General features: G+C 37.5%; 1 protein-coding gene across 5 annotated transcripts; it reads right to left on the bottom strand.

Moving 5' to 3' along the window:
• Nucleotides 1-7,503: 7,503 nt before the first annotated feature.
• On the bottom strand, nucleotides 7,504-24,730 carry LOC104213337 (uncharacterized). Of its 5 annotated transcripts, none has more exons than XM_009762826.2 (15): nucleotides 24,391-24,730; nucleotides 19,269-21,112; nucleotides 18,630-19,148; nucleotides 16,671-16,981; nucleotides 16,125-16,585; nucleotides 15,494-15,546; nucleotides 15,295-15,411; nucleotides 13,380-15,238; nucleotides 12,964-13,072; nucleotides 11,744-11,918; nucleotides 10,664-10,731; nucleotides 10,468-10,577; nucleotides 9,447-10,262; nucleotides 7,942-8,036; nucleotides 7,504-7,786 (listed from the first exon to the last, which is right to left on the bottom strand). In XM_009762826.2, exons 2-15 carry the CDS (start codon nucleotides 21,100-21,102, stop codon nucleotides 7,783-7,785), a joined length of 6,531 nt encoding a protein of 2,176 aa, XP_009761128.1. In that variant the 5' UTR covers nucleotides 21,103-21,112; nucleotides 24,391-24,730; the 3' UTR covers nucleotides 7,504-7,782. The 5 variants fall into 5 exon arrangements, with proteins under 5 accessions (XP_009761128.1, XP_070008992.1, XP_070008990.1 ...); XM_070152891.1 differs by having other exon boundaries at nucleotides 13,380-15,223; XM_070152889.1 differs by having other exon boundaries at nucleotides 24,418-24,730.

Here is a 24,730-nt window from a genome sequence, read left to right as displayed (position 1 = left end):
TCATACTCAAAACAGCATCTGAACTAACCGGATGACTAACAATTTGAAAATTATAAACAACAGAATGTCAATTGATTCAAACTATACGAACGACCTACTCAATGAAGCTTAATTGAACGATTACGTATTACAACTGACATTGATCAAATCAGCAAACAAAGAAATAGGCAATTCGGGTAATTTCAATGTTATTAACAGAATTAAAATGGAAACTAACTAATCGACGCAAGTTATTAATCGATCACACACATAATAATTACAGCAATCATAAACAAATGACAGATTTGGACCAAATAAAAGGTCTATTGAGATGAGCAGAATTAATTGATAAAAATGGAAAATTAATAAAACTAAACTAAACAGATACATAGATAGAAAAACATGAATACAAAAATGAATAAAAAGAAAAATAAAATACCTCAGAAACTCAGAAATATACGGACCCAGGCTCGAACTTGAATTTGGACATTTTTGAGGTGAAACAAACTTTAATCGAAACTGAGAATACATCGATTAAGGTCTATTAGACCCCAAATCTTCATTTAATTGGACGGATTCCATGATTTGGATTTTTAGGGTTCTTGAGGGTCTGATTTGGGGTTCGAACACTTCCCGCTTGATTCGAACCAAACCTTCGTTGGTGTAGGCCTAAGGGGGGTCAGGTGAGTGTTAGGTATCAATTTGGGATGGTTTGGTGTGAGTTGAGTTATGCTCGAATCTTCGATTGAAGATTCAAGAAGTTCCGGGAAGATTCGAACTAAACGGTTACCAGATTCATGACGAGGGTGGTCAGGGGATGTTGTGGTGTTAATTTGCTGGTCATCATAATAGGTGAAGTTTCAGACGAACTCTTCGACTGCAAATTCGAGAAGATTGGTGATGATTCGAAGGAAACTAGCATTAGATCTGGAAAGAGGATGTCGTGGGGAAGCTAGGGTGTTAAGGTGGTGGCCGGCGGCGTAGTTTCCGCCGGGTTTCAGGCGAAAGGGAGCTAAGGCGGCTAGGGTTTGGGTCTGTCTCCGAAGGAGACGATGAACAAGAAGCGGGGGGGTGTTTGGTTTGGGGGTGGGGTAAGGATTTGGGCTTATATAGTGAGGGGTTGTTTTGATCTTAACCGTTAGATCTATTACGATCAATGGTCAGGATGAAAGGGGTTAAAATTATATGGTGTCGTTTGGTTTAAACAGGGGTATGGGTTGGCCCGGGGAGGGCGAATTGGATCGGGTTATGGGGAGGCCTTGAAGCCGTTGGATCAAAGAAATTGAGTGGCTCAGATTGAGCACTTGAAACGGTGTCGTTTCAAACCAAGCCAGGACTGCACTGAACCGTTTGATTTGTTCGATCAACGGCTCAGATTGAAGGATGACGAAACGGGGTAGTTTCATCATCATACTGCGTTGTTTCGTTTGTTTCTGAGACCAGCTTGTCTGGATTGGGTCAGGGATGAGTTTTGGGCCTGAATTTCTCCTGGCCCAATCCGAATTTCCTTTACATTTACCCGTTTTCCATTTTTCTTTAATTACGAAAATTAAACAAAAATCCTAAATAAATAGTAAAAATCAAAAAATAAAATTACACACATATTATTTAACACCTATAATAATTAACACACAAATTAAACATTTAAATAAAATCAACACAATGGCAAAAAACACATATGCATATTTTTGTGATTTTCTTTTAATCAAATTATGGTTAATTAATTCCTAAATATATTATTTTTTATTATTTTATCCTTTTATATAAACCAATGATTAATAAATTATGAAAATGCAACATTAATTCCTAAATGCACATGTACCTATATTATTATTTTTCTGTATTTTCTTTAATTAGAATAAAATAAACATACACAGATAAAATGCCACGAAAATTCAAAAATCATATACAAAGAAAAATTATTTATGATTTCTTTTGGAGTAGTTCTTGTGAGGCAAAAATCACGTGCTCACAAGAAGTAGCCACGATTGATTGCTTAGTCGATCGCCAAGATATGACAGTGCCTCCACATGTAAACACATAGCATGTTTGAGATCAAGTCTTGTGTGTGTCAGATAAATACTCTACATCGGCATAACCAACAAGATCGGGATTGTAATCATTGCCATAAAATAAGCTCACATTGGTAGTCCCTTTTAGATAACACAATATGTGTTTGATTTCACTCCAATGTCTCCTTGTAGGAGCAGAGCTATATCTTGTTAAGACATTAACTGAAAATGTTATGTCACACCTTTTAGTGTTAGCAAGATACATTAGTGCATCAATTTCACTAAGATATAGTACTTCAGGACCAACAAGTTCTTCATTATTTTCATGAGGTCGAAATGGATCTTTATTTATATCGAGTGATCTCACAACCATCGGGGTACTAAATGGATGTGCTTTATCCATATAAAATCACTTTAAAATCTTTTTAGTGTATGCTGATTGATTGATAAAAATTTCATCTTTCATATACTCAATATGTAGACCAAGACAAAATTTTGTCTTTCCAAGATCTTTCATTTCAAATTCTTTCTTTAAACAGATTACTGCTTTAGGAAGCTGTCTGGGAGTTGTAATGATATTTGAATCAACATACACAAAGATTATAACAAATTCAAATCCAGATCTTTTTATAAAGATACAAGGACAAATTGAATCATTCTTGTACCCTTCTTTCAATAGGTACTCACACAGGCGATTATACCACATGCGCCTTGATTGTTTCAATCCGTATAAGGATTTTTGAAGCTTTATTTAATAGATTTCTTGGAAACATTAATATGCTTCAGAACAATTTTACTCCTTCAATGATTTCCATTATACGCATATCAAGTTTCATGTATTGCCAGATTAAACTTGAAATAATTATATCCATCATAAGAGAACATGTCTCCATATAATCAATGTGAGGATATTTACTAATTTTCTTGTGTCACAAGTCGTCTTTATGTCTATCGACATGAACTTTTTGCACAAGAACATATTTATACCTCCATTGGCTTTATACTTTCAGGTGTTGGGACTATCCGCCCAACTTCACATTTTTTCAAGTGAAGTCAATTTTCATTGCGTATTTTCATTTGGCCAATCATTTATCTGTCCAAATTTCATGACAGATTTGATCTCAAGATCCTCGTCAATATTAATAATATTGAGCGCTACATTATGTTAACAATATCGTCGACGATCATTTTATATCGGTTCAATTATTACACAATAAAGACATAACTTATTGAGATCTTTTTATCTCATTATTTCAGGTACCTGAGCCTCTCACACGAGGTCTTACGAAGTGTTATGTTGTGGTGCTCTTCTAGAGCACTTGCCTCCTTATTATGACCATTTTGCCCCTCTCCTTCTTCAAGAAGTTTTATCTTTGGAACCGATTGGTCTGTTACGCTTCATGTGTGCCATAGACTCTGTCCCTCATGGACTTTATTCTATTTGGAGCATTAACAGCTGAAATATGACATTTAGCTTTGGGTCAGCAAATGCATCTGGCAATAATTTATAAATTAATTATCACTTGAACTTCAAGTTCATATTTTCTTGTACGAGGATCTATATGTATTCATAATAATTCATTTCACGTATCACTTTCTCAGCTATCCATTTTCTCCCCCTAATGTTGGGATCACCAACACATTTCCCAACCTTCTTTGGGAACCCATCTTTGTGCATTGTGGTGGCATAATTAAATCATATAGCACATTCATATTTCTATATAGAAATTATTTGGTTCCTGACCCTAAACCGATTGTGATAGGGAGAAATTTTCATAACTTGGCTAGATGCGTACAAGTGCTGGTGTATATTAAATAATACATCTCATACCAAATTTCATTTTTGGGAGTTTTGCTCTCATAACCAATGATTTAGCTATAATTGAAGGCATACAATTTCCGCTAAACCAACTTGGATTTAAACCAGTATTATCAAGATAAATCATCATAATTTATATTCTGGAATTGTGCTCTAATAATTTGAGCAAGCAATCTTGCAAAAACCAAACTGCAAGTTGATAACAAATGCACATGTGACCATAAAATAGATGCATCTATTAAAATCATATAATAGTAAACGGTCCACATGGCAGGTGACTGGGCCCATATATATATATCACCTTTTATTCCTTCCAGAAATCAAGGGATTCAATCCCAACCTTTAACTGGTATATCATGAGAATAAGCAGCACAAGAGAATTCTTGAAGAATCTTCTATTCTTCAATATATGTCAATGTAATTCTTAATTAATTTTTCGCATCATAATTGAACCGAGATGGTCAACCGGTCATGCCAATTAATATTTGTTTTAGTAAACCTCTAGTTTACTTGTGGCATATGATTCCAGCATCATGCTTATATTTGTGTAGTACAAATAGAAAGAAGATCGGGTAACCTTTCATATTTACCCGATATGATTATAGAAATATGAAGATATTCAATCTTCCTTTCATTTATAGTCTCAATATGCCAATCACTTCGACTTATATATTTGAAACTCAAAAAGTTTCTTTTGAGACTTTACAATATCAATGTCATGAATAAGTTTATTCATCCGGGTAGTAACAAATTAGTTTTTCGGAGTTCTTAACAACTTTTGTACTACAAGATCTTTTATCATACCATTCATATGGTAAATGTCTCCTTCACGGATAAAATTATATCATAATAAATTGTCATAGTCAAAATCATCATAAGCAAAATCATTGCTTGCTTTAACTTTGCCTTTAATAACTTTTATAAGGCATGACAAAATAATATTTGGCGTACCACATGTACGCGACCAATGACATATTCATGTAACCACACAATAATATTTATTCTTTTTATTTTACTCAAACCTCCCTTAGAGGTGAGTTGTGTGGTATTCATATAATCATGAATTGCATGTCTTTATTCATTGTTTTTATCACATATTGCCACATTCAACTTTAGGAATGAGTTTGCATTCTCAATACTTATCACAAGTCACATTCTCTTCAAGGAATGGATCATAATTAGTGACGTGCTTTATTATTTTCATACCAATTTGATGGTAAGCATTGCCTTCACATTTTGAAGGATTATTTTGAGAACCCTTATTGCTCTCCTTTTATAATCATAGTGATGATTATTATTATTTTGATATTTGGAACACCCACGTTCATTGTTCAACCACTTGTCTTCATTGAAACCTATTATGCATTGCTATCACATTCACTTCAAGAATGGAGCAAATCAAGTGGGACAATTTTCATGCCTTTTCATGAAAAATATATTATTTTTCTTTAGTCATCATTATACATCAATATGGTACATTGGGACTCAAACCCAATGTCTTACCAATATAAAGGCATGTTAGGCCATAATAAATTGGGACTCAAACCCAACTCTTATCATTATGGAGCATCAGGACTTGATCCCGATGTCTTACCCTCAATCAATGGCATAATAGGCTAAACAATATTGAGATTCATTTTCAAGCCTTAATTTCAATCACATGCCAAAAAAGTTATACACAACTAATTTGCAACTTAGCAAATCAAATTTGCTTTCTTAAATAAGTGTACAAATCTCAAATCAGCGTAAAGCTTTATTAATTATTTGTAGCATCTATATGAAATACAACCGTTTGTAGTCAGAATATTTCTTCTAAATTCTATTAGAGTTTAAAAGGATCATAAAATCATTGTCATAATATTTATTGAGTCTCTCTCAAAAATATTGTTGTTTTCGGGGTATACCCTACCTATTGTATTTGATTTAACACCATGACTTTCCTTCACTCAATTCAACCAAGCAATTAATGAATAAATTTATCAAAAGTACACCTAACACATATATAGTACTAATACATAAATTCAGCATTTATATTACCTGAAAAGTGATATTATAGGTAACAACTTACCAGTTGTAGCTTGTGCAATATTCATATAAAATACTTAAAAATGGTAAGTCAGTAACAAACATCAAGTAGGTCATGGATACTCAAAAATACCTCTTCTAGTAGTCATACTAGTCATTGTTTGCTTTCAAATAATACGACCATAAATTATGAAGTATACTTTCTCAATAGCTGGTTTGTTTTCCAAATATCAAAGAAGTAATTAATCAACCTAGATAAAGGTGTGAAGTATTTCTTCTTTTCTTCAAGATGATTTATGCTTTTAATCAGTATGACCAATTTTATTTTATTTTTTATTCCTTTTTTTTTTTGGGTACTATATGCAAGTGTAAAAATCCAAAAGGAAAAAAAAATATTCATCCAAGTAAAAGAAAATGTTTAAAGCGGCAGGATAGATTGAAGATAGTTAACACATAAATATGCATAGGACAATTTATATAAAATATCCTTGGTTACCATGACATGTATCATATCAACAATTAACTGCTACTATGATTTTCACATATAGAACTTCGAAAATTTTATTCCATTCATGTGATATAAAAGATGTAATATTAATATGTGCTTATGCAATACAGGTGTAGTACGAAGTTGTGTGCATATGAGATTTTAAAGGAATGACAAGTATAAGATAATCATACCTTCTTACATTTCATTACTTACCATATGTAGTTTCTCTTTACATTTAACCATGTGATGATATATATGGCTTCTAATTGTAATCTCCGGATGTAGGAAAAATTTTGTAGATATATATATACAATTGATTAGAGACTCGTGCTGATAACGTGTTATGAAATATAATTCAAAGTAGCAATATGGAACAAGGAAAAAAAAAAGCAATTTAGTAAAACATGAACAAGAAATGGAGATAGAGAGAAGGAAGAGATTTTTTTCTTTAATTGTGTGTATTTTCTTATATATTACAAGGCTTTTATATAAGCATGAAAAGTGAAGAAAATATGTCCTGGAATATGTCATTGAACATAGCAAATATGTCATTGAATACGTCATTAAGCATTTGACATGAAGATCATGGAGAAAGAGTAGACATCCACCATAATATGATATTTATCATAACATATACAAAAAAATACACAAACATTATACATTTTTTCGTCTATTATCTTGAGAACGGCTAAACAATATTATTTTCCCTACTTATTCTCTGCCTAAAATGAATCTTTAACCTATCAGATGTGTGGTACTTAGGCTGTTTCCCTTTATTAATCTCTAGCCCCCGACCTAACTGGAAAAAGGTTGATTCTCGACTGCACTTCAGTTTTAGCGAATAATGATTCTTCGGATGTAGCCGCAAGAGTTGTAAAGGATAAATGAACCAGAAAGGATTAATAATTGGGCAGTCCAATTATTCGTACAAAGATCACTTGTTCACTCCTAAAAGGAACCGTGAAAACCTGCAATTGCTAGTTTTGAGCAGGTAAATGATAGAATGGAAAGGTTGCATACTATGCTTGGAGCAATGATGGTAAACATCAGCCGCTAAAAATGAAAATTGTTTCCAGGGCATTTTCCAATGGCATATTAAGGTAACTATTAGATCGGCCTTCTAGTCTTCGCAGGTAGTATTACCCCTGCGAAGACTGCAAATATTTGAAGATAGATCGTTCCTAAATAATTCTTGCAATTTTAACCACCAACATGAAGAAGTCCCATTTACAACCTATTTCGGCTAGAACAGTCCTCCACAAATTCTGGAAAGGACTAAATCATTATGGACATCTACTGCCTAAATTTTACAGCCAGGAAGTGAGAACTTCCCATCCCAATTTTCATCTCTATATTAAATGTACAGGAAAAACATTAAACGCTAGGCCATCCTAATAGCTACATGAGATAATCTGGGCTGAGCAGACACATTTATAAGCGCTTTTCCACCTTCAATATTACCTGCGGGGAAAAAAGAGCAATTTTACAACCCAAATCCTGCTTTCCGATAGTTTGGCTAACATACTAAAGCGGCAAAAGATCAGTGAAAGAACTCGAGACACGTGAATCTTTTTTACTGCATTTTCTTTTTCAAATGGGAGGTATTTCAAACTTGCCTTGATGCACCCCTGCTGTGGCTTCTGTTACCTTTATCATGTGAAATAGATGGAAGTTTAGAGATGATCAGCGAGCTCTGTAGTCCCTCCAATAACTGCACGTAACAAATCAAACACCAATTTAACTTTTTTGCTCCTAACCAGCAATTATCTAAACCTTCTGTATGCAGGCTTACCTGAGTACCATTAATTAATGAAATAAGACAACTTAAACAAAACATAAATGGTAGCCATGAAGAGCCGGAGGGTGATTTCTTCCAATTGTTAATGGAAATGACATTTAAAAAGGGCTGAATTCGATCTTTACTTGGTAGCCAAAATAGTGGGAAAGGATGGCACTGTAATGGTGGGGCCAGGTTACTGATGGCACAATATAAGTTCCCAACATTCTCTTCCAAAGAGCATACCAAGAGCACACTTTAAAACGGCCATATGAAATGAAAGATTGTTTCTTCTCCCAGCTTACAAATTAAATCAGGCAGTGAAAGGAAAAACAAGCAGGAAATGGGTGGTCAACTTTAAAACACAACAGGTTAAGTAAACTGTCTATTTTCCAATTCGCTTTAGACTCTTCATGATGCAGGTGTTTCTATGTTCTAATGATGTCTTTTCATTGGTCAAGACAAATAAAATCCTACTGCTTCAACGCCCTCCAATCATTTGACACCTAATTTTAGGATATTGGAAACCTTTGCTAGCTTAACTAATGTTCTCAAATATACTCACTTTAACATATTAGTTAATCTAGACTGCACTAATTGCTAGCAACGTGCTTACTAAAGCAATCTCAATATTGTCCAAAAACTAATCCCCAAAAATGCTGAAAGAACGTCCATTCTCCATTCAAGGACAGAAACGCAACAAATTTTTAGAGCAAAAAAGATTCTGCAACTACAATGATATACAGATAAACCGCTTTATTTTATTTTTTTTGTGCAAATGGCTTAAGCTAATGTTATTAGCCATGATTGAAACTTTTTAGCACAACCTGTGATGTAGCTACACTCTGTGTGTGTGCACGCGTGTATCCCGGCAGTTCACTTCAACAACAAGAAGCCAGTGGGATAGTGGGGTCTGGGGAGGGTAAAGTGTACGCAAACATTACCCCTACCTAATGAAGGTAGAGAGGTAGTTCACTTTTTTTTTTGATGGGTAAATAATATATTATATAAATATTTGCACTAAGCAACAGGCGTAATTACAGGTTGTGCAAATCAGCAATTGCGTCTAAAATATCATCTACATATGGTACCAAAACCAGTTTGCACCAAAAAGCGATCAACAAAATGCAATTAAGTTTAAGGCACTGTAAATTTCTTCTTTTGCCTTCAAAAATTCTACTGTTTCTTTCAAGCCAGACAGACCATAAGATAACTTGAGGAACAATGTTAGGTAGAGAGGCAGTTCACTTATTGCTGGAAATCAATAAACTTATCTTTTGCTGATAAAAGAAAGAGTCTATCCTCACAGAAGTTGAGTATACTTAAATCAAAGAGAAGGCTTACCCTTGATGTTGGTTGAATCCTTCGGTTTGATCTCCGGGGTTCATTAACTTCATGTATCAATTTGTCCTGTACTTCAACGTTACTTGACTTCATCCTAGATACAGGGATCTTCTTCTTCATGCCCTCACCTCTGTGAGATGATGTTGACGCTTTCTTGGCGATGTTGGCAGGGAGAGCTTCTGAAGAAAATTTCATGGGACCTTCAGCTCCGCCTTCAGCATTTGCCACAGAACTGACCACATTAGGCTGTTGTCCTTCACTCTTATTATACTTGACTGCATCACCTACCGCTCCGCTAGCATCTCCAGCGGAAGTAATACTATTATCCTTCAAATTTCTATTTGAACTAGGAAGCTTATTGGGTTTAGGAGGTTTCTGTCGAGCTTCAGTCACTTGTTTCTCCTTCGGGTCAATTCTAGAACTGTTTTTCCATCCACCAGCTCCTGTTGCTCGAGGCATCAAATATTTTGTGAACTTAGCTGAACCATGTGCAGTATCACTCTTAGTTGCCCTGTCTGAAACGTAATGCTTGCTTACTTCCATAAACTTCCTTTTCTTTCCTGGCTTAGGAACACCAAAAACTTTTGATCCCTCTTTCTGCAAACCAGACCTCATTGTTCGAAGTGTGTTGGGCTTATTGTCATTTTTGTTACTCCCAATATTGAATGTTTTTTCATTGACTGACAAAGGAAGCAATGCTGTTGGTTCATTTGTCACTGGCACCAACGGAACCATTTTCTCTGAGAGACTGTCATTTCCTGTATCCTCACTAGCAGGATTTCCCAGCTTAATTCGCTTCTCCTTAGGTGTATCGCCCTATTTATGTAATAAACAACTAGATCAAAAATAAGGCACATCACCCTGACTGTAGATTAACAACTAGGTACTATTTAGGTAATAAACAACCAGGTCACAAATAAGGCACACCACACTGACCATAGATAAACAACTAAGCTGAATAAATCAAATTCTTGAAGATTTGATAAAAAGAGAAGACTAGAAGGTATGTATACATGCAGACCTGGGACAAGAAGTCATGTCTTGACCTGGACCATTCCACCCACTCCCCATCTTTCCATACAAGAGTTGGTCGGAGATGCCATGCTCTGACAACTGCGGTATCTCCATAAGCTGAAGAAATGACGCAAGAAAATCTTACCAGTTAATCAACCACATAGAATGGTAGAAAAAAATTGAGTCTCAAACATTAAAAATACCTGGAAAGTTGACACTAAATGTAGTCTCATCCCTTTTGTTCTTTTCAGCAATGACCCCCTCTCGCCAGCTAAGACACAGGATAGGGCAAAGAAAACGAGATGTTGGAAAAATGAAATTCATATTGAGAAAAGATATTAAACTACAAAACTGAAAAGAAAACAACAAAAGCAACAACTAACCCTCAGTCCCAAACAGGTTGGGGTCGGCGAAAACTAGAAGAAAAAACAAGAAAAGAATATATCTCCTCAGGCCAACTCTGGCCTGACAAAGTCTGAATTACTGAGATAAAAACAAACAGGATTTTATGATAAATTACTTCCATTTTTCTATAACTGAGAAATTCCCATGGGCTAGGTCCGAAACTTTATGGATAGCGGGGCTCGCCCCTCCATCCTTCTCCACTTAAGTACCAGGATTTTGTCTGTGGCAGGATTTGAACCCGCAAAGTGTGCCTAACCCAAACATCACGCGTTGCGATCCTACCACTAGCCTGAAGCTCTGGTTGCTTTCTGAACTTGAGAATAAGATCAAAAATAATAAAATTTCATATGTATATTTATTTCTTTTGGAAGCACAGTGCGAACTACATTACAAATTCTATCAAGAAAAGTGCTTGTTCAACAATGTAAATTTATTAGCGTAACATGAATTGCCATATTAGGCACATGTAATAAAGCTCAAAGGAGAATAAGACCTCTAGACATTCAAAAGCTGATGAACAATATTCTTATAATGCCACAAGTCAAAAACTATTATCAATTGTTTTGCTTTTTTTATGACACAAAAATCAGTCTGGAGCCGATCCGTTGGGCCATCCGCATCCTTCAAAACTTGAGGATTATGGGCTCGCCCCTCTACCCTTCTCCAACTTAGTAATTATCATCTTAAAATGCAGGAAATAATTTAACCAAAAGGATATGTCATAAATCAAAGAAATTGTTCTGATGCATATATATTACCTACACACATACATCCCAAAAAAACATTCATTGTCAAGGACTGAAGGAGAAGACTAGAACTCACAATCATTAGGAGAGGGAATTGGCGACTTAATGTGATAAAAAGAGATTTGAACTTACCGATAGTCGATCCATGCATCAACTCTATCTCCTACATACCAGGTATACTCCTTAACAGCTGCTCTTCGCCTCTTTTTTGCTCCTTGCAGAGCAGTCACCGGATGTGCGGGACGTATTCTTGGTGTTTCGTCACTGTCTGCGTCTAGAGGTACCCAGTCCTTTAACTGTTCAAGCCCTGAAAGATTCAGAGGTATAAACCAGTTTTTAAGCCACAAAGTCCTTAGCCATAACGACAACAAAGAATGATGTTTTTTGGTTTCCTAGTCATATTCCATATGTACGACTAAAATTATCTGATTACTGCAGAAACAAGGGTCAGGTCATGACAAACTTTGAAATTAGATTTTATGGAAGGCAAAAGAATGTAAGTACTGAGTTCCAGGTAACAATTGTTGGACTTCAGATTCCACGAAGAGCAGAAGTTCTAACTTACCACTTGTGACATCTATTGAACTAAATGAGAAACTCCAAGGGGAAAAAAAGGCAAGGTCTTTACTAAAATTGAAGAAACACAACTTAAGGCAAAGAATAGATAAGTGAGCGCTTAGCAAGTCTTTGCTGAATATTACAAGTCAATTAATGGTTGAACTTTAGAAGTTCACTAACCACCACACGCCCAACCAAACAAGGGACTTCTAATATTACTCCAGCCAACTTGGGAAATGCAATATTCCATAAGGCCATGCTACAATTGTAAAATGTAAGTGGCCCCATACTTCCAGCTCACATTCTAATTTTAAGATATGAGCTTTTGTTTCTTAACCAACTCAATCTACTATCATTAGACAAAACAAGAGATGCATATCATCTAGTTCTTGTTTGCATTTTCACCATTCGTGGGTTCTTTTCTTTGATAGAGTCCAAAAAGAGAATGAATCTCTTTTTTCTTGATTGGGTAAACCCCACTGCCTAAAACCCTCCCCCTGGACAGGGCGACAGAGAATTTTTTCAACGTTAACCCCCTAGGACTCAACTCAAGCCCCCAACCATGTTGTAATGTTAACAAGCATCGACAAAAATTAAACTTACAAGCATAGGCATGACGATATGCTTAGACTAGCAGCAATTGCATCCAAAAATCCCAAATTGAACACTAATTACTCATCCCAGATGCAATGAACAATTGGAGAGGCAAGTTTCACTTATTCCCCTAATACTCAAGACCAACGTCTCTCCACACCAATCAAATAACTTGCAAAAATGTATCATTTTCAGCTTACCTTCATCAGATTGATGGTCAGTGTAACAAACGAGAGCTTTTCCATTCTTCAAAGTCAACACTTTGGCTGAGTACCAGGCTCTCTTACCATCATCACTATCTTTAAAAACCTGTCAGTACAAAAATTATTAATAAATTAAATCAGCAATGAGCTACATCATCAATAAAATAAACAAACAAATAAACAGTGAAGCGCCGCTGAAAATGGGGCATGATGGATAAAATAAATTCCCTAAAGAAGAAAAGCGCAAGTTCCAAATGTATAGCTTCTGTACGTGCACAAATCCTCAGAAAACAATTCGATGCAAAAGAACACTGGGAAATTCTCCCAGAACTACTCATTTCAATAGGATCTTACACCGAGTATCATACAAGTAATAAGGCAGCCAAAGGCTGATAAAGTTATTATTAACAAACCTCCACAAGGGAACCTTCTTGCATTTTAGAGCTTGCAGCATCTCCACATGCTTCCACATCATGGGAAGCCAACCTGGAGTCAGCATTTAGGCCTGCAGTCTTGCTCATTTCTGGCATACTATGACCCTTTGCTCCTCTTACATCCTTTTCGACACCTGTAACGGGAGTTTGAATAACCTCTTCATTCCTCACGTTGTCCTCTGCCATGTTGCCTGAAACACCAGTAGGCTCGCAAGCAGGGGTCGTGTCTTCATCAGACGGACCCTCAGATCTCTTGGAAAAGATGCCAGGAATCTTTTCGACAATTGAAATACCAGATTCATCCCCATTCACCTTTTTACCCTTGCCGCCATGCCCAGAAGGTGCTTGGGAAACTTTCCAGTAGTTATCAGGACCAGCTTCCACTAATTGATTCAGGGGCAAAGGATCAACCATTGCTACAATTTTTCCAGCATGTGACACAGCTTCAGCTGCCAGTTCCGCAGCCTTAACTATAGCATCCCAGTTCTCAGCATTTTTTGATGCAGCGGAAGCAGCGTCAATCCTTCTCCTCGCAGCCTCCCTAGCAGCGAATATAATTGAACCAGAACTATTGCTAACTTCTCGACCTTTCAATATGGAAGCAGGAGTGGCACTCTCCAAGTTGTTCATGTTATGGAAAGAGACAGCACTGGTTTGATCAGGATTGCTCACTCCACATGCTATCAATGCCTCATCCGCCATCAGTTTAGCTTGCATTGCAGCATTTGATGCAATCTTAGCAGCAGCCGCGGCTGCCTTTGCAACAGAAGCAGCAGCTGCTACAGCAGCGGCAGCAGATGTCAGCTTAACCTCCACATCCGCCACCAAAACAGAATTCTTTTGCTTATCTAATTGGCTCCACACATCTTGGCAGTGACTGACTGCAGAAGCAGCACTTGCAGCGGCCTCCTCTGCTTGCAGCTTAGACTCCTCAACTTTGCCTAAATACTCCGAAGTTAAGGCCTTTTTTCCTAAAAGCTCTCTCTTAGAGAGATCAGTGGAAGATGGGATAGAGATGATCGGTATATCAGAATTGTTTACAGGGGCAGAGCTAGAAAGAGGTGCTATGACAACTGACGTTGAAAAATGGCCAAGTATGGGAGCAGATGCAGGTCCTGTCTGGCTTTGAGCAACCAATGGTGCAACAGCAACCGATGATGACTGGCCAAAATTATCAGATGCCGGGGCTTTACTTGATAATTGAGTACATACTGCAGGGGCAGGAACAGATTCAGAAGAGGAACCACGCAAAGATTTGTGGGCACGATCCTCAGTACCAGATGCCTTTTTTCTCTTTCTAGATTTCTGATCAGCAGGCAACACTGAGGCATTTTTTTCATCACGCGGAGAAGCCCCAGCCAGAATACCACTTTCCCCAGCATGAGCCACTGAAACAGGCATTGCATGCTTTGCACCAGCAGAAATGGACAAGGATGACTCCTTTACGGGGGTTAATTTCACAGGCTCTGTAACAGGCAATGCAGGAAAGGCAGAAGTTTGTGGAGAAGCAACCCAGGAACCAGGGAAAGGGGCCTGTGGTAGCCAAGAGGCAGTGTGTCCCACAAAATTTCGTACTGGTGGAGTCTGATAGGGATGCATAGGAGAAAGTGCCTTATAATCGATGACAGCACCTCTGGCCATGCCACTAGATGGCAGCCCATCACATGAGGGGGTAGGTATATTCCAAAGAGGGGATGAAAGTGGTATAATAGGACTAACAACGCGTGAATTGATAGCCTTGCCGCTTGCTCGTCCAGTTGCCGGAGTAGTAACTTTATTTTGATGCATAACCTGCTTGTTAGCTTGATCTGGAGTTCTGGGACCTGCATTTCTCATTTCTAAAGTACAATCAGTAGCAGCATAACATGAAGGGGAAAAAATAGAGATCCTCTACCTGAACGTGGATGAGACGGAGTTTCATTGTTTCCAGTGTGAGATCTCTGTCCACGAATCCTGTCAACACACGCACGCCAAGCAGGGTCCCACAGACCTCTCCCTCCATCTGCAGAGCCTCAAGTAACAAATAAATTGTCCAAGTTTTAGAAAAGAAAGTAAAACATGAAAATATAACTAACACAAGCAGACAAACTAACCAGATGCCCCAAAAGCTGAAATCATGCAAGCCTCGTCTGGTGCAGCACCTTGTCTGCAGCAACCATTTGAAACAATGAAATTAAACATATACATCATATACATGTTAGATGGGCAGGCTATTTCACAATCCTTCCAGTATGCATTACTAGTGAGTTGGTCTAGCAACATCAAATAATCAGACCAATTGGACACCCACCAAAATAGTAGATGTTCTTCCCTTTCCTTGAACTCAAAACTATATACTTGAACAAAACTGGAAGAAAGAAATATCATCTTCAAGTCTATCCTATCAATCTAAATAACTCGTCTCGTTCTCTTTCTTTTCTCACCTTCAAATCTATCCTGTCAATTCAAAAGTCTACTCTCTCCTTTTTCTTATTTCCTTTATAATTTTCTTCTTTAAATGCAGCTCTGGTGTGGAAAGTAGTAGGTGGTTTGAAAGTTTTGTTGCTAATTCCCATAATCAAAAAAGAGGAAACAAGCATTCCTACCCACCGCCATATGAAGTCATACCTACATCCAAACATGCTCTAGTGCAATTTTTGTGCTTACACTACATGGTCTTATTTTAACGTGGATAGCTACCAGCACATATGCATATAAATTAAGAACGTGGCATATAGGACTCACATCAGAGACCCATAAACAAAAATTTGAGCTCGCAGTTGCACTTGTTGCAGATCTGTGAAAGGCTGATGAAACAATACAGATGCAGTAGATGAAGTGTTTAAATCCGGCAAACTTGAAGTTGGAAAGGAAACAACCCCATTGGACTTTGTAATATTGCGCTCGTTGTTTCCAGCTTCAATTTGCAATTTCTGCGCAGCAACAGAAGGGCTAAACAGAGCACCTGATTTGTCTCTTCTATCCAACTGCTTCAATGAGTTTGTTTCCTTCACTTGGTTTCCCTTCTTAGGATTTTCTTTACTTGATTTACTCGAGCCACGTCTTGCCTTGCGCTCACCCTTAGCACCTCCAGACTGAGCCGCTTTGTCAGTTACTAGAGGACTTACAAGAGAAATTTCTTGCACGATCTTAGTATCAGTTTGTCTGCTGCCAGATGTCAAAAGCAGTCCATCCCCAGCCTTCAACTGTAATTCAGTCAGAACAGATTAAGGAGCTATGAGAAGCATAATACAAAAATAAAATAATACGATTGTAGAAGACAATGCAGACCTCAGTTAGTTGGGAAGCTTGAGTACTAGTGATTGATTTGTCTGCTTCTCCCTTAGCATTAACAACCAATGGACTTACATCAAAAGTAAAGCTCCTATCTGCTTTAGTGGAAGCATTTTCTCCTGAACTTATGGAGGTGGACTGCGCTTTACCACCAATTTCAATTGTATCAACAAGGGGAGCAACATTCTCAACTACAGCACTACTTCTAATCTCTGCTGTTTTCTTTTCACTTGGTGAAATAGCAGAACAACTTACGAAAGCAACAGAATCATGTTTAGGTCCTCCAATTACGCCAGAACTTTCCTGAACTGCAAAGGCAACTAAATCATTTCAAAACTCCTTTTGTTTGTAAAAAAAAAAAAGGCCTTTCGCAGAAAAGAACAAGCGTCGAATGCTACCAATCTTTTCAATTCTCATTTAGAATTTTTCAAGGAACTCGATGCTATGTATTGCACTCCACCCAGGCAATGCTCCTTTTTGCAGGTTTCTATCTAAATCATTACCAACCATTATCTATTATCAGCCCCTTCCCGACCAAGAGACATTCTAAAATTTCAAATGAGTCCAAAGCTCTTTTCTTCTTCTATCCATTTTTTAAAATAAACTCATAATTGTGTGATTTGACAAAATGAAGAACCTTGAGCTCGTCCAGCATTACTTGAAGTATACTCATATGCTTTCATATGTTTATTACACATGCACATATATGATCACAGAGATATTGCCTATAGATTAGCGATATTTGAAAAGGCTAAAAATGAGAAAGGAATTGTGAAGTTATTCTCATAATGTCATCTAATAGGTACTTGGTATAATGAAACGAGGAGGGAGGAGAGAGAGAGAGTCCAAGTTATCTTTGAGTTCATAAGGCCCTATGATCATGTTTCAATTCTTCCATTTGGCATAGATAACTGACACAGTAAGACAATTCAATCTGTCAATCAGTTGATCACTGAACAAGCAATACAATTGGTTCTAAAGAGAGAATGAACAGGTCATAAAGCACAAAAGAAAAAGCAGAAGAATATAAGTATGCAAAACCTGACATCTCAATATGCAAATAAAGATAAAACAGCAACAAGTAACCTACAAATCGCCCATGTTCACTAAGAGGCTTATGACACCATTGACTTCAAAAGATGATGGACACTGAGACCAGTTAGTATTATACCCATCTGCAGTACATAATAAATGGGGATCTCATAAGGCCACAAAGCATTCAATGAAATGCAAACACCACTGCTTATGTCATGCTTTCACAAAGACAACTCTTCAGTAGTTAAGAGTGTTATCAAAGGCGTTGGGGCTTTAAGCGCAAAGTGCAAATAAAACGTGGACTTTGATGAAGAAAGGTGCAAATGGACGGAAAAGATACAATTGTGTATTTGTAGTCTAAGACTAATAATTATAAGCATGACTAATAAATATATGAACAACGAAATTGAAAATTGAAAACAAATTATGATAAAGTGAAATATCAATTATTTAGTGTCCCCTCCCTAAGATTACTCATTGGCAAGGAAAAGTATGCCTTAGAGCCTTGATGATGGTACTGAAGTGCTCTCTAAGCGAGCCGAAGCGCGCTCTAAGCGCTCAACATGTATTGCGCCTCGCCTCAGGGCTTAAGCACGCTTTAAGCATGCCTTTGACATCATTGATAGTCAACATAGAAGTCCAAAATGTTCACTAACAAGAAGTTCTCTCACAATGAAATGAGAAAGAAAACTAGCTTGTAAATAGTTCATTAGCAAACAACAACCAGATGTTGTGGTAGATAAAACTGAGAAAATTTAAAACAAAAATTATATATTAAATTACCACAGTCCAGAGGGAGCAAAGGGAAGGGGGAGACAAGTATACCTAAATAAGCCCATTTTTCCAAGAATAAATGATAATCGCTGAGCAACCAACAGATCATAGATATAATTATATGAGTGCCGGAAATAAAAGACCAACCTCCAACTTTTCCCAATTCCACTGTTTCTACAATTATTTCCTGATTCCTTGCAAGAGCAGCTGCCTCAGCACCATCACCCTCTTTGATAGTTGAACCACTATTCATTGCACATGCTTCCACATGCCTAAAGCACTCGCTATTTGCTTCAGCAATTGCTGCTTGCTCAACGTCGCTTGCTGTGTCGGGATTACCCTGAATAGAACTGTTCTGATTAACAATCACAGGTGCTATATCCATATGACAGTCACCAGATGCATCTTTTTCATCAGCGGAAAGGGGACCTGGACGGCCTGCAATAGACTCCTTCAGTGTTGCCACTTGTGCTTCTACACTGGGAACAACTTCCATTTTCTCCTTTTCTGCCAAATGCTCTGAACCCATCAAAACTGATACTGGCTTCAGCTTTTCATCATGATTAACTATCTCAGTTGCAATAGCGCCACTACCAGAAGGCAACGGAACACTCACTGGTGTGCCACCTGAGATTAAGCTCCCACCTTCAAACCCAGCATTTGATGCTGCAAAGTCACACCAAGTAGCAGTAAGAAGTAGCAAAAAATTATAACAGGCTAAATTTCTAAAACACATTTGGCCGTCTACAATATTTAAGCACTAAAATGAGAAATAGAAAATGATACCTTGTTTAATCAATGCGGAATGGTCAGAGATTTTTCCAGGTTCTTCACCCACAGAGGAGGATCTAACCCCATGGTCACGCTCACATGATCTCTCTGTCTCATTTTCTACTGGCAGCACTTCCTCCTTTTCCTTACCGCTAGAGACATCCTCATTAGTAGTATCAACATCAACCACACAAGGGAAGCTTTCTCCACATATGTCCATCGATCCAACAGGCACAGACGAGGAGGCGCGGTCTCCAGCACATGCATCCCCCTTGGAGACCCTATCAGCATCATTTCCAGTTTCCAAATTCTCAGGTACTGGCCTCTCCACAATAAGTTCAGCAGAAATAGATGCCTCTTGTATATTACTCGGACCTTCCAGAGAATAAGTACAATTACCGTTACCATTATTCGGCTTTGACGGCTCGGAGAGCTCTGATATTGTACATGCCTCTGACATACCAAGATTAAGTGGGATATGACTTTCAAGAATATTTTCCTCTTTCTCATTGCAAGTACTCAGTCCATCTGATATCTGCACAGCAGAGACCTCCATCTGACCCTTGGAGCCGTTTTCTTGGTCCTCGGAGTCTCTTGAATCTAAACACTGACTTATAGATGCCTCCTCATCCTCACAGAGTATGCTATTACCTTCAGCCTGTAGCTTATCTTCCGAGACTTTTGAGGAAACCGTCACCAATCCGCAAATCTCAGGAGGTTCAGCAGAAGAAGCATCTTCTTTGCATCCATCAGCAGTAAAACTGCATTCGTTCCTTTGCACGCAAGATTCCTGTAATTTAATCATCCTGGTATCAGTTGGAAGCTCTTTTACTACTTCCAGTTCTGAAGCAGAGAGAGAGAGAGGACTGGCATTAGAGGTACAAGTTTCACTTTCAACGCCACTTCCACACAGCTTTTCATCACCTGTACTACTCTTCTCTTTGCTCACAGAAATTTGTTTCTCCTCTGGTTTGTGATGTTCACTTGGTAAACCACTTGTATTTCCACTATGACAGCTGGTTAAATTATGCTGACTATCCAAAATCTCCACACTCACAGGACGAGCATCTGTAAGGCACTCGTTAATTGCACTTTGAATTACAGGAACAGATGGATGTCTATCAGATTTATCAGGTAGAAATTCATCTTGTGAAGTTTTAGCTTCCCCTAGATTCTCATCAATGCTTTTTATTTCAGTCTGTGACTTTTCCTCAGCAGTAACTCCAGAACATCTCTCACCAGCAATGTCAGAACATCTATCAGCAATACGTTCCAACGCCTGCATTTCTGCAGCGCATGCAATATGTTTACCTTCTCTCTCTGTTCTCTCACACTTAGAGAATGTAACAGTAAACTCAACTGACTCATCTGCTGGTGCTGCTGAGCTGGACTCTTTAATATCGTCTCTTTTATCATCCAACTTCAAATTAGATTCCACTGGCTGGATTAAGCAACCCAATTCATTTCCAGCATCTGACTCTTCAATAATAGTGTCCCCTGGAACCATTTCTTCTTGCCCAACCGATTTCAATAACATTTCAACAGATTCTGTTGATGTTGCCTCAGACCACACATTATTACGCCTTGGTATGGAGCAAGAATCTGCAGCACTTGAACTGAACTCTATTCCACTACTTCCCCGAGAAAAATCCTCTATCCACTGGTTGTCTTCCTGAGTGGGGATACCAAGGAAAACCTCGTTTTCAACTAAGCTGTCAAATCTTAAATGCCCCTGAAGACTATCGTCAAAATCAAATTTGGGAAGAGCATAGGGATGCAAAACAGAGGAAACTTTGGAGCTGTCTTCACCAGTTAAATGACTTTGATAATCATTGTCATTGTAATCCATCTGTATATCCCTGGACAGCAAAACATATAAGTTAGTCAAACGATTAACAATGAAATTCATGGAGTATATATTAAAAGATTTTCCTCCTTAAGCCATTCAAACTTTCCAAGAAATTAAACTTTGACAGCCAAATGTTTGTGGTTGTACCTTTTTGGGATAAGTATTGTGGTTGTACTTATAAATTGGCATGTGAGCTAAACTTCAAGCCAAATGTTTGCAACTTGGTTGATCATATTCATTTTCTTCATCAAGTGAGATTATATAGTGTAATCATTGTTTACTGATTGTTATCAAATTCAGAAGAAACTTTTCGATGTGGCAGATCAACATTTGGCTCCAAGTTAGCTTTGTTTCAAAGTGTATCAAGACTATTTTTTGATGTCTGGAATTTGGTTTTACCAGGAAATAACATCCTCATTGTGACAGTTTCATCTATGGTATATTACGGAATAAAGTGGGAAGATTACCATATAAAAGCACCAATGCAAAGATGCGACAACAATACTAGAGCTAAATCAAAATTATCCCCAAGTAAAATCTTGAAAAACATCAAAGTGAACCAAAGAAAGACACACTTGAACCACTACAAAAGAAGTATATCAAATGCACAAGCATAATGCCAATAACAAAAAAGAAACGACCAAGAATCCTTCGCTGACAACACATCATGAAATGAAGCTTCTATTAATATGCCTCAGAACCTTCAACTGATTTTCAATAATTACTCATACATGAATGAAGGAAAAAATAACCAGCAAACAAAGTAATTAGGTTGAGGCTGTATAGAACTTCTAATAGTTTTTATTTATATTTGGCAGAATACATAGTTAACCCCCTAACCTTGAAGCCAAATCCCTTTGACACACCCCTCCAACACAGGTAACTCCTTACACACCAAATCTTTCCAAAGTATGTCTAACACGCTATTTTTTTCTCGACCAAAACATGTGTAACGTCAAGCACCAATAAGGTCGTGACGTGTGTCATTAACATTTTCAAAGCACATTATTTACTCTTGATCATCTTCTATTCAAATTTCAAGTTTGTAGCCCATAACTCCAATCTGATATTTTTCAATGTTTATTCCACAAAATCATACCTAAACAGTATAAGTACATCAGATTAATCCATCCATCCCAACTAGTTAATGCTAAGTCTTAGCTTGAGGGACATTTTTGGTATTTGCTTGGGAGCTATTATAACCCTATACAACAAATAGGATGTTTAGTTCAGACAACTTTGATAATTGGATGATTGATACTTCATTTTGTAAGATTGTGATGGTTGTATGCCATCGTTGTACGAAGCATTCATTGGAGCTTGTATGAGGATTTCACTGCCTCTTGAGGGGTTCAAACAGATTTGGTGCTTCATTGAATTCCTTAATATGAGGTAGTTGATTTCTGACACCATTTATTGCCTATAACATTCATATTTGTATATTATCTTCTCATCTCTTTTCTATTTTCTCTTTTGCTTTCTTTTTTTGAATTTCCATTATCTTTGTACCTGCCCGCTAACACAAAACAATAAAAACATTGTACCATTCATAGTTCTCTAAAAGTTGCCTAACTAAAAAGAAAATCCAGAAGATCTAAATTGCTCGGACACGGGTGCGGGTATCCGACACGTGTACGAATCAAAGATCGGATCCTTCGAGATGTAAATTCTAAGATTCGGGGATACGGATCCCAGTACGGACGCGGGCGCAGAGATCCGACCAAAAATTATTCAAATAAATAAATAAATAATATCTCTAAATTATGAGAAATTTTGTGGAATACTTACATATAGCTTGTAAAGTGTAGATTTTTTTTTATTCTCAAGTTGTAGATAATTAAGGAATTCATTTTCTAGATAAGGTGTGCTATTCTCTTCAAACTTATCCTAGTTTTGGTTCAGACTTCGAGAATCAAATTGTATTTCGTCTCGAATTTTTCCGCCCGTCGTGGTCAAAGTACCCAAAATTATTTGGCCAAATCCCTTACGAATCCCATACCCACACCCATACTAGTGGCGTGTCAACACGGGTGCGGCACTTAAACTACCGCGTCAGGAACAGAAGATTATAGAAGCTACTAACAGATGCACAAAAGTTTTAAACAACATACAAAATGCAAATAAAAAAGGCCTTAAACCTTTTCAACCCACTCTCTCCTAACACAGGTAGCTAAAAATTCCCCTATGTCTTTTATAACTGTGGTGTCCAGACCAGCTTGCGCACACCTCGACTAATTCCACATGATACCTATTACCTCCCACCAACATCAGGTGCCAAGAACCTCAATCCACCAAGGCTTTGACAAATAGAAAAAAATCACCTAGTGTTTTTGTCTACGCTAGGATTTGAACCTGAGACCTCAGGCTATCAACCCACTTCATTGACCACTAAGCGACACGTTGGGCGCTAAAATGACTTTTGCCAAGAATCTTTCTATTTTGATTAGAGATTTGTGAGTGGGTGAAAAATGTAAAGAACCTCGTGTTAAGAACCTCTAGGTAAAGACTCCCTAATTTGCCTCAAAAAGATAAATGTGTATTTCCTTTACAAGGAAAAAGACAAATGAGTATTGGAATAGGTCCAAAAGAAGCTAAATGGATATTGAGGATTCAACTAGCAAAGGTAGGCATGGTACCTAGCTACAGACCTAAAGAAATGAACTTTTTACCAAGTCAAAAAATCACCATTTCATCCTTAACCACCAAGACGCTCCAAAGTTTAACTGTTTCAACAATAGCAACTACTACCCCTCAGTCCCAAACAAGTAGGGGTCTGCTATATGAATCTTTACTTAGCATATTTCTCCATTTAAGCTCAACTCATGTCATCATCATACCAAATAAAAATAAAAGCGAAAAATAAGTTAACTCTATAAAATAATAGTAATAATAATAAAAATACTGATATTGGAAGTTCTCTAAATTTCTAGTGGCATATAAATCCTACAAACAAACAAAAAAAGCAGTCAGGTGCCCAAAGCATCCCGTAAGATCCAGGGAAGGACCAGATGCGATATAGACCGTCTACCTTAAGGTACGCACTAGTGGCTGCTTCCATGCCACACGGAGACAACTTCATCGTTGCTCCGAGGCTCCCCTTCACATATAAATCTTAGAATTTGCCTTCTCTCGGTTGTAATCAGAGAGACCAAAAAAGGACAACTTTTATAAAACTCAAGCGACCACTCAGATAAAAATCAAAGTCTAACTAGTCACACACCTGCATTTAACTACCATGAAAACTACAGTTGAAAAAAAAATTACACGGCTGAGGAAATGAACAGTTACCAGAAGAATTAAGTGTAGAGTTGCTACCTCCCTCCATCCGGTGATAAGATCTCAACCGTCGATCAACTCAGCCCAAACGATATCAGCTACGCGATGCTTCATACCATCTAGGGTTTTACGCAACAACTCCCAAATCGCCAAACCCTAACCCTAACTTTAAACCTAGCTCTTTTAAAACCAAAACACGCACACCTAAACGACGTCGTCGGAAGAATAAATATCTCCGCCTGTAACCTCCACAGCTTCAGCGACGAAGAAGAATTTTTTAAGTGAGCAAGTGAAGAAAATAGCGAAATTGAGTGCAAATGAGCTTCTTATATATGTACGAAAAATAGTGTGT

The sequence above is a fragment of the Nicotiana sylvestris genome, chromosome 8 (genome assembly GCF_000393655.2).
Source record: "Nicotiana sylvestris chromosome 8, ASM39365v2, whole genome shotgun sequence".
NCBI classification, from domain to species: Eukaryota; Viridiplantae; Streptophyta; class Magnoliopsida; order Solanales; family Solanaceae; genus Nicotiana; species Nicotiana sylvestris.
Note: the sequence above shows the minus strand (reverse complement) of the source record. Positions and strands in the feature narration are given on the sequence as shown.